Source organism: Lagenorhynchus albirostris, chromosome 5 (genome assembly GCF_949774975.1).
Source record: "Lagenorhynchus albirostris chromosome 5, mLagAlb1.1, whole genome shotgun sequence".
NCBI classification, from domain to species: Eukaryota; Metazoa; Chordata; class Mammalia; order Artiodactyla; family Delphinidae; genus Lagenorhynchus; species Lagenorhynchus albirostris.
The window spans coordinates 117,916,001-117,927,554 of record NC_083099.1 but is presented as its reverse complement, the minus strand read 5'-3'; the positions used below and the strand labels follow the sequence as shown (position 1 = coordinate 117,927,554).

General features: G+C 34.5%; 1 protein-coding gene across 4 annotated transcripts in view; it reads right to left on the bottom strand.

Moving 5' to 3' along the window:
- Positions 1-5,367: 5,367 nt before the first annotated feature.
- Positions 5,368-11,554, bottom strand: part of USP25 (ubiquitin specific peptidase 25) — a 138,594-nt gene continuing 132,407 nt past the window's right edge. For 3 of the 4 annotated variants that reach the window (XM_060150760.1, XM_060150763.1, XM_060150762.1), the window contains 3 exons: positions 9,890-10,013; positions 6,285-6,480; positions 5,368-5,975 (listed from right to left, as the gene is read on the bottom strand). In XM_060150760.1, the coding sequence (XP_060006743.1) occupies positions 5,803-5,975; positions 6,285-6,480; positions 9,890-10,013 (493 nt within the window). In that variant the 3' untranslated portion in view covers positions 5,368-5,802. The remainder of the gene's footprint in view (positions 5,976-6,284; positions 6,481-9,889; positions 10,014-11,554) is intronic. The other variant, XM_060150761.1, reaches the window with a different exon arrangement.

The following is an 11,554-nucleotide window of genomic DNA, read 5'->3' as shown; positions in this document are numbered from 1 at the left end:
ATGACTAATATTTGGTTTAAGTTTAAATAGACACAGGTGACTAGTGGCTATCATACTAGACCACGCAGGTCTAAGGTGATTGGAGGACCAGACAACCTGCAAGACTGCACCTTTATTAAATTGCCAGATATTTTAACAGGTACTAGGGTTACAAAACCAGGAGATACTATTTCCCTCTAAAGGAGTTCAGTCCAGCAATGGAAGACAGATATGCAAAACCTCTTCGAAAGATTATTCTGCCAACAGTATATAAGATGGATTAAAGGGGCAAGGGCAAAGATAGGCCACTCGAGGCCAAATCCAATTGTCCAAATTAAAAGATGAGAAACCTCATCAACAGTAGTAGTGAAGGGATGCATGAGCAAGGTATTAAAACTCTGACCTGTCAACACCTAGTAATCAATGGGAAATAAATGCAAAATTGAGAATAATTCCTTATTTCTGAATCATTATATCATTCACCAAAAGAATGTAAGAGAATCAGGTTTGGGAAGAAGTAGTGAATTCAGTTTTGGATATACAGAGTTTAAAGTGCCTGTGAAGCATCCAAGTCTCTATGTTGAACAGATAATTGGACATACGTACAGATCTAAAATGCACAAGGGAGGTTTGGTTAGGAACACAAACTTGTGAATCATAAGTATGTAGGCAGCAGAGGAAGACAAACTAGCAGACACGACCATCCAGGAAGGGTGAAGAGTTAGAAGAGGGCCAAGTACAGACCTTGCCAACACTGATATTTAAGGAGTAGAAAGAAAAGAAAACAAAGAATGCAGATAGGAATGAGAGTAGTCCAAAGCAGCTCATCTCAGGAAGGCAGAGATTCTGAAAATCATGAGCAGAAGCCAATAGTGACAAACTATAAAATGGCTGATGATTACTGAACACTTACATTGTTGCAGACATTTTCTAAGAGTTTTTTTAAATACAGAAACACATTTAATCTTTTAAAAAAATGATATAAGGCAGTTTTTACTGTAATCCTATTTTATAGATGAAGAAATGTAGGCACAGAAAAGTTAAAGAGTGCACTCAAGATCAACACGACAGTGAGGAGCTGAGCCAAGATCTGGACACAGGCAGTGTGGTTCTAGAGCCTGCACTCTTACCACTCAGAAGAGAGAAAGAAGTCCAGCAAGTTAAGGACTGAAGAACACTTGAGTGCAGCTTCAGCTGGAGCGCAGACTAAAATGCGCATGCAGTATGGCTGAGGGGGGCATCAGCAAATTTATACCCCCTGCCTTTTCACGTGACATACAATAATGCAAAAAGCATATTTCTCCACCCTACTAGTCAGGCTCAATTAGTCTCTGAGGGGAGGGCCAGAGGTAATCCTTAGAAAAATTAAAGTTGGACAAGCACCTACCAAATGTTCTCAAAATAGTTCTCACTTTAAAAGGCTTTTAAGAATCCACATGATAGATAGGACCTAGACACCTTTTATAAAGAAAGCTCACCGTTTTGATGCACACCTAAGGTTAAGGATACTAATCTAGTTCCAGATTATTGAAAAAGAACCATTTGCTAAAGGACAAACTGATATTGTACAGGCTTTGGGCTAATACAAAGCAAAACAGTGAGCTACTTTTGTAGTAGAGCAAATATGTCTCCCAAATAATGAACGTACTTTTTAACTAAGTTTATAAGTTCATTTTATACTGAATTTGATTTTATTTGTATCGTCCTCATAACATTGGGTTATCAAAAATGTCTATCCCTTGTCACATCCTGGTTAATAATTAACTGTAAATTTACAAGTGTGGAGGTGAAAAGTTGAAGGGGTTCATATCCAAGCTCCCCAACTTTCTTGGTAAAGGTGAGATCATCCTATTTTACTGGAGCTGCACTGAATAGGAGGTTGAGAATGGTAGTGAAGGTGTGAAAGAACTTTGCATGGAGTAAGTAAGGATATTTGAAATTCTGGTGTGTATGTCTGCGTGCATTCAATTGCGTATGTAGTTCTCTCAATCATGACTCATTTACTTTTATTAGTAGTATTATAGTACTTATTATTTGATTATTGTAAGTCACCTCTATCAAATGGCTAATTAGAAAAAGAAGGAATTGGAGGCTAGAAAGTACAGGAGGGGGTAGGGGAAAGCATATGTAAAATAGATTGTGTTTTCATTTTTTAAAAGCAACGACCCTCTCCCTTTCCACCCTCCAACCCCCCGCAAAAAAAACCCACCAATGCTTATATGTACGCACCGCATAACATTATCCAAACATGGAAAAATATGTGTCCACAATGGTTAACACCAGTGCCTCCAGTACTGGCTGGGGAATAGGGATATAAAGTAGGTAAGAATAAAAACACCAGCAAAACAGAAACAGACCTATGGTATAATGTTAAGTGAAACTAATAAAATAAACATGAACAAGAGCAAGTCAATGAATTATTTCATTCATTCAGCAAAAATTTGTTCAATGAAAACATACTGAAATGATTAGGTGGATGCACTGTGAGCAATTTCTAACTTGGTTTGCTATAACTTTGACATGGTTTTTAGAATAAAGTGAGAGTAAAAGAAAAGCAGATGAAAGAATAGAACTACAGATATTTGCACAGTGATCTTGTAACAATACTTTTGTGTCTGCAAAGGAGGTATATAAACTGGGCCATCACATACTGTGGGCTGAATTGTTGTCTCCCACCCCCAAATTCATTTGTTGAAGCCCTTACCCCCAAATGTGACTGTATTTGGAGACAGGACCTTTAAAGAGATAATTAAGATTAAATGAGGTCATAAGGGTGGGGCCCTAATCCAGTATGACTGGTGTCCTTATAAGAAGAGGAGAGGAAGAGACATCAGAGATGCACACATGCACAGAGAAAAGGTCATGTGAGGACAAAGTGAGAAGGCTACTTTCTGCAAGCCAAAGAGAGAGGCCTCAGGAGAAACTAAACCTGCCAACATCTTGATCTTGGACTTCCAGCCTCTAGAACTGTGAGAAAATAAACTTATGTTTTTAAAGCCGTCCAGTCTGTGGTATTTATTATGGCAGTCCTAGCAGCAAAATACACATGCTTTGGATGAGGTTATCATTGGCACAACAAATAATATTTAATCTGCTTAACAATGTAAAGTAAATTTAAAAAAAATGATTACACAACTGTATCCCTACTTACTCTTCCCAAGTATGCTGTGTGATTGTACTTCAGAGGGAGGACAATAGGACTCAGAAGCCAAAGTCAACAATTCTGAATCATAAAACAAAGACACTGAACTTCTGGAGAATTAGATATAGGAGGAGAGAATCCACCTTAGTCTCAATAAATCTAAAACTAAGCAAAATAATTTTTAGTCACTTCTTTGAAATTGCCAGTGAGGGAAATAATGAAAAGTTTCCAAGAAATGAGGGTTCAAAAGTAAACAGAATTTAAACATCAATTTAAGGTGCATAAAATGCTACTGACAGTTTTATTTAGTGCTGTAGTTCTCAACCTTCAGCAGATATCAGAATCTTCTGAAGGACTTGTTGAAACTTGTTAACTCTTCAAGTTTTAACATGTGTTAGTCAGTAGTTCTGATATAGGGCTCAAGAATTTTCAGTTCTAACATGTCCCCAGATGATGCTGAAAAGCTGCTTGTCTGGAGACCACACTTTGAGAACTACTTATTTAATGTATTTAGTGTATTGTATTTTAACGAATCTGCAAAGTATTATGGGATCTCACAGGTTCACTCATGGCTACAGTCTCCTTATACAAGATGTTTGTAACAAGTTCCTAAAAATCTTCTCTATCTATTTGAATTCTACCCTAAATTATTTCAAAATGTAATTGTGGGGGAGTGGGAAGGGAGTACTATAGTAATCAAAATGAGAGTCATTAAATCAAAGTGAAATCTGCCATGGACAACAGTTCTATGAGGTTTCAATTTTTAAATTACTAGCCATAAGTTATATTTAATCCAGTAAATAATGTTAAGAAAATTTCACTAACCTAAATCTTAAGAGTAGATTAAAAGCTGATATAAAAACAAGTTGTTTCCCTAGGTCTTGAAAAAGGTCCCTTTTTTAAATAAGAACTTCAGATTCATAACTAGGAATGAATAAACTGGCTTTTAAGTACAGAGCAAATATGATAATAATACTTACCTGGATGTGCCTTGTAAAAGGAGTAATTTCCATATGGTGTTTAGCAGTTTGTGTCTCAGTGGTCAATTATACACATAAACACAAACAACTTTACCATTATGGTAGAATATCATAAAATACTGAAGATACTTTATAAATGCTTTGATGATACATATGAAGTTTCTAAACTTGCAATAGGGCTTGAAAACCGATGCAGAGCACTAGTTCTGCTCAGTAGAGAACTTGAAATCTAAACCAAAACACATTCTGATGGCTATAATATGCAAAATCTAACTTTACAACAGAAATAGTACCAATTCTTTGTCGTTAATACCTTAGCAGTATATTGATACCTTTATAAGGAGTATTATATAACAGTTTAATATTTTCTTGTTCCTCTTCCACCCAGCATCTTTTATGAGAGGCACTTATGAAGAGCACTAGCTTTGGCGACGCTATAAGAAACATACACATAGTATAATGATATATTTTACTACACTAACAAAGTATCACTTATAAAGAATTTTTATAAATTCAAAAATAGGTTGTTGGTAACAATGATTACCTTTAAAGCATTGAATTTCATTCACAATATTACTTCATTAATCTTAAACAGCAGTTCCATCTACAAAATGTTCTACAGCTTTTTCCTTTTTGAAAAGGAGGTAAATAAATGCAGGTAAGATACTCATAACTTCTAGTTCAACAATATCAACTTCATTTCACAGTACTGATTAGTAGAGAACATTTTCAAATAAAGTAGTATACAATTTACAAAAATAGAATGATTATATAATGCAAACACTGTCCTCCATTATGAAGAATATGTGTGTGTATACATGTGTGTATGTATGTATATATACATATACATACTTTTTATAAGTTTCACTATTAAATAGCCCTTATTCAAGTACTTTTTTTCTGGTATCTCTTGAAATAATCACCTTGCTATATTATATGTAAATACATAAAAAAATAAAAGGTTAATCTAAGAAAAGGTTAAAAGTTTCAGTGTGGTTGACTTAAATATCAGCCGCTCACTTCAGTGAAAACCTGATTTGAATTCAAAACAGGTGTAGGTGCCATACTAAGTTTAACAACTTAGTCAAAAATACAGATATATTTAAGTGTCAAGTACTCAGTAAATTTCTAATGTGCTAACATTAGAGCAAAATTAAAAGTGTGTATTAATCTATTTATCACCCAATCTTAAACAATCCCCAGACAAAATTCATTTATATAACTAAAAAAATACACTAATATATAATATACCTGCTTACAAACACATAGGTAGCCATAAATAAAACTTTATTCTTTAATTTCATTTACAAGCTACCAAATATTATGTATTGTACACAGTGCTGAACACTTAAATGGCTGTAGTCATGGAGGATCCAGACTGAATGGAAAGCTGTAGATAAAGAAAAGATAAAAGCAAAGTAATACTGTAAAGACAAGTGGCAAAAGCATGGTTTTGCCATAATAAAATCAACTGGATTTGTAATTATACATCAGTTCTGGTTAAAACAAAGTCTGAGCGCCATGCGATTCTCAGCTTTGTTTGCAGTCTGGCTAAAGTCTGTAGAGTCCTTTCGTCTTCTGCGGTGATTAAAATAAAAAGTTAAAAACTATAGCAGCAACAAGCAAACCCTGTAACAGGAAGGCAAGGGTTAAGAACTAAAATAAAGTTTATACAGTGTGTTTAGGGAAAGTATGTGCAGTTTATCTTCCATCAGCAGGAGTCCGACTGAGGGACAACATGATTCGGGCAAATCGCTCACAGAGTTCATGCGTGGAGTACGGAGGTAACTTCGGCGGCTCATGGAAACCTTTAATCTCCGTAGAACAATCAAGCAGTTTTGGCAGAAAATCTGTCAGCTTCTCTTGGAGGTTTGCTGCAAATATAAACAATTAGATGTAACTAAAGATCGACAGGGAGAGAAATTATCTTCAACAAGATTTATTAATTTGGAGTGGTCAGTTGATGTTTCATTTCAAAACATGTAAAATCATTACCATTTGGGGGGAAGAAGTAAAACATAAATGGCAACAGTAGTGTGCACAGCTTAGTTTGTAAATAAGAAAAAAAACTGATGCGAATATAAACATGTTACAGAATATAAAAAATGATAATAACTAACATCTAATTCTAACTACTTTTAATCCCAACACCCCAGGTGTCCACCTGCATTGTTTAAACTTACATTCCATTTCTTGTCCAAGATAGGAACACCATCGATTTCTCATATCTTCCACAGCAAGTATATCTTTCTCTTCCATTTCATCCACCAATAACAAGGGCAAAAATGGGACAATAAACTCATTCATGATAATCAGACCATTGTTTACTTCTCGATCCTCTCCAGATTCAAACAGTTCTGCAGCCTGCTCATTTAATTTCTTAACGCAATGAAAAAAAGAACAACAAGTTTGTTTCCTTTTTTAATTAAATAAAAATGTAAGTGTTAATACTGAAGGCAACATAACAAGCATGTTCGCAGACAGTATTAGAACAAATGGAAGTCACAAAACGCAACCTCACCCTATTGAGCAAGAAAAGTCTCTTAGAAAAGGCTATGCATATAACAACAGAAACAAAAGCAAAAAAGAAGTGGGAGAGATAATGTTGCCATGTTTTTAAAGCTTAAGTTCAGTTTATTTTACTTTGATCATCACTATAGGGACCATTTTAAAATTTGTTCTCCAGAGGTGAATTTCCCCCAATTCTAAAATTTGACAAGCACTCAAAGTAATTTTAAAAAGGAAGAAATTTTTGAAAAACTCATCATCTTTTCCATAAATGTCAACTCAACAGGGACTGTTACATTTCTTGATACAAAAATATAAAGGTAATCCATTAGTTCATTTATTCCTTCAAAAAATTCTTACTCAGTACATGCCATGTGCCAGAAACTGTTCTAGATGCAGGGGTACCCAAGTGATTAATACAGAAAACTCTCATGGAGCTTACAATCCCTTACAATACAGGCATCAGTAAACTTTTTCTGTAAAGGACAAGATAGGAAATATCTTAGGCTTCGAGGGCTATATCGTTTTCGTTGCAATGACTGATCTCTGCCGTTGCTGTACAAAGGCAGCCATATGTAAATGAATGAGCACGCCTATGTTTCAATAAAAGTTTATTTATAAAAACAAGTGGTAGGCTGGAGCACAGGCCAAGTGTGCTGACATCTAATTGAGTAGAAGAGAGAAATCCATGCGATAAGAAACAGAGACATAGGAGACAGATAAAAAGGTACAGGTATAATAAGACGTTTATGTCTGAAGTCTTACGTTTACAGAATGATAAATATGATTTTTAAATAGTTTTAAGCTGAACTTCAAATACAAAAATTTTATTATTTCTTACGGTTATGTTATGTCATTCTTGTGCAATTTATCTTGATTTTGCAGAGAGGCTTATGCTGAAAGTCCAATTCAGCCACTAAGCAAATTATTTAACCTTCAGCAAACAAGTACCTTCCTAGCTTCAGCGTCTTTATATGAAAAATGAGATACTATTACCTTCCTTACACAGTGGTTAAGAGGATTAAATGAGGTAAGCCTTTAAGTATCTAGTGTAATTTTTATAATTTGCTTTCAAAGACATGTAATTATTCTGAAATTCGATGTTAAGTTCACTAAATCAAAACACATCCTAGAAACAACTCAAACATAGTATGTCCAAAGCCAACCTTATTCATTCTCTTAAGAGTCCCGAAAGCCAAAGACAGAACTAGTAAGTCAGGCAGCCTTAATGCTTCTATTTCCTTCTTCCCACTCATCTAATAGTTACCAAGTCCTTGATTTCATTTCCTTTACCATCTTATATACCCTCTCTTTCATATTCATCGTACTTCTGCCTTAGTTGAGGCTCTCGCCCTCTCTTCCCTGTCTATCTCCTCTAGCGTTCTTCATTTCAATCTTTACTCCTTTCCAGTTCATCTTCTAGTATACGACTGCCAGAATGATTTTCCAAAACCTGATCAAGCCAAACTTACACCAACTTTACAATGGTACCAATGCATTAGAATGGTGCATAAGCTTCTTCACAGTCTAACAACAAATCCTGTTGGCTTCATCACTTCCACCTAACCCTGTTCCTCATAACTTAGCCACAATGGATTTATCTTCATTTTCTGTTGTATACTTCCCATGCCTTTTCATATGATATTCCTTTGTCTGGAATGTTTTTCTCTCTTCTCTACAAGGCTTTAAACTCTTATTTATCCATCAAGATCCAGATCAGTGTTTATCTTATCTCTTAAGCTTCTCCCCAACAATTCCAGGTATATTATTTTGCATATTTCTCATAATAATACTTATTCTGAAATATAAAAATTATCTGTGTACATCACTCACCAGATTGAATTCTCTTAGGATAAATAATAGGTCTTATTTATCTTTGCATCCCTCAGAATCTGACACTCAGTAAATACTCAATGTAAAAAAAAAGAAAAACCTTAAAGGAACACTAAAATAATCCTCCTGAGGTTTTATTTAAATCCCTATGTGAAACAACAAAGTGTGGCTGGTTTACTAACCTAAAATGATAAAAGAAACACATTCTACCATTTTATAAATGTCTTAGAATAACCATCAAGTTTTTTTGGTTGTATTTATGTTTAAAACAGTTTTACCAAAATATTTCAATATCCCAACACTGTAACGTTTTTACATTAAAAATTGCTTTAACTCATTCAATGCAAAATTTTATATAATTATATAAAACTGTATTTTTTTAAACTGAAATATATATAATTCAGGTCTTCCTTCTCAGGGGTTGATTAAAAACCTTTTGAAACTGACCAAATTAAGAATACCATCCTTAATGGATACAAACCATCAATAATTCAAGTCTTAAAATACACTCAAATGCAGCAAAATCAGCTAAGAGAAAAATAACAAGATCACAAGCCTCTAATATTCACATTCAAAAATTCCGAAAACATACCACAGACTACAATTAACATATACTATGTAGTTCTACTGAAAGAAAACATTTCACCAGTACACCTACTTAGTTTTTTAAAGTACACATAAACCAAGTAACCTATATAGATTCAAAAATCATACTCTTGAATACCTTTATATATTTTATAGAAAAAAACTGCAACTTAGAAGTTCACAATCTATAGTCATGTTAATAGCTAAATAAAATCTAATCAGAAAAAAGTATAAAGATGGAATTTGTAATTTTATACATAACGGTTAGCTGACTCAAGAAACATTAACAAAGTACTCCAGATATCTAGAGAGTAAACTGGTGGGGGAAAAAAAAAACTTGCTAAAAAGATTTCTTAAAGTTTATAACAACAATAATATTTCAGCACATAGATAGTAAAAATATTTGAGGAAAAAAATTCCATTGACTAGGTGAAAAAAAACGATATTATACTACAATGAATCCTTTAACATTATGTACACCAAATATACTATTTATAAAAACTCAGAAAAATCTATTCTTTTTCTGGAATAATAATGATGATAATTCATCATTTAGGCCCTCTTCTCTCATCAAAAGAGGGAATGGCAGAATGAGAAGAAATCTAAATATAAAAATGTAATTATTCTGACCTCATTTTAAGAACATTTCTGGTTCATCATCTGTAAAACTTAAGATCCTTAAAGAAGAAGGGATAAAGAATTGAGTGTATTTTCCCACCTCAAGGGAATAGACCCAGATTATAGACATCATCATGACACCCCATCAGAATTAATAGTCAATCACTTATATATGAGTCTGGATAACTGCCCCAGTGTAAGACAAAATGATAAAGTAAACATATACTATGTACATTCAACTTACTAGTAAACATTCTCTTCTATAATGTGATATCAATTCTTCATCATGTCCTCTGTATGGGCCTTTGGACAAGAGTTCTTTGTTATTCTGATAAGCACAGATAAGGAACAGCAAGGAATCTATATAACTTTAAAAAAAAAAAGTATAGCATTACTATTTTATCTTTGTAAAAAAAGGTCAATTACAATTTTAAAGCATTTTAAGTATACATTTAAATTTTGATTATCCAGAACAACATTAAAATAAAAAGTATCATCTGATGATACACTGTATGCCTGAAGGCATCTTTTGAGTAACAGCCACATCTGAAACCAGCAGATAGTTGTCTTAAAAGTAAAACAGAACTAGGAATTAAGAAAAAACTGAGAAAAAGGCCATAATTGATGAATTCAGAGTTCCTTCTGTCTTCCTTGGTATTTATTTCCATTTAGACTCAAAATTAACACTGATGTGAAAGTCAACGATCTGCTTTTTTTTTTTTTTTTTTTCTCGCTATACGGGCCTCTCACTGTTGTTGTGGCCTCTCCCATTGCAGAGCACAGGCTCCAGACGCGCAGGCCCAGCGGCCATGGCTCACGGGCCCAGCCGCTCCGCGGCATGTGGGATCTTCCCGGACCGGGGCACGAACCCACGTCCCCTGCATCGGCAGGCGGACTCTCAGCCACTGTGCCACCAGGGAAGCCCAACGATCTACTTTTTAAACAACATAATGTCAAGGATCAGATTACTTTGTTCCTTTATAACGAACAGCACTCGATTCATTCAGTGACTCTTTTTTAGTCAGGTTTTTTTCTATGTGAGGGCACAGTTCTACTCATTGAGAAAAATGTAAGAGGGGAGAATATCCAAAGGAGATGGGTGAAGTAGAAGGGAAAAAATGCTTCTAAATCTGGGAAATCTAGTGGGATACAAACAAACAAAAGAAAACACTAACATAAAAGGCAGGCAGGGTTAGGCCTTTGTTTTATAGTTAATATTAATATGTTATTGATATAAGTCTAGACCTTAAGAAGTTCAAACTAGGGGCTCCCCTGGTGGCGCAGTGGTTGAGAGTCCGCCTGCTGATGCAGGGGACACGGGTTCGTGCCCCGGTCTGGGAAGATCCCACATGCCGCAGAGCCTGTGCGTCCGGAGCCTGTGCTCCGCAACGGGAGAGGCCACAACAGTGAGAGGCCCGCGTACAGCAAAAAAAAAAAACAAAAAGAAGTTCAAACTAGGTTTTAAAAAGGGAATATGGGAAAAATGTTTGAGTACTATATTTGTCTCTAAAACGATTATTCTTCTCCTAACATGCTGTAGGAAAAAATATATACAGCTATATATTTGTATAACTGAAATATGAAAGATATTTTAAGATATTTCCTATGTGTCAGATTTTCCAATCATAATGTATCTTCTCACAAATTCAGAAAAATGCAACATCCTAAAAAGTGAAATACTGTATAGAAACAATGTTTACTGCCAATCAGTGTTACTGTTTATTAATTTCAGGTGCTCAGAAACAAGTCTATAGTCCAAATGTTAAATGTAGAATTATGTGGAAATTAATGTACACATTCATAACAAATCAAATTACACACCTGAAACTACTTCATAAAAAATAAGTTCTTTTAAGTTATGTTTTGAAAACAGCTCTTCCCAGGAATTTGTTTTTGAGAAAACTTAGGG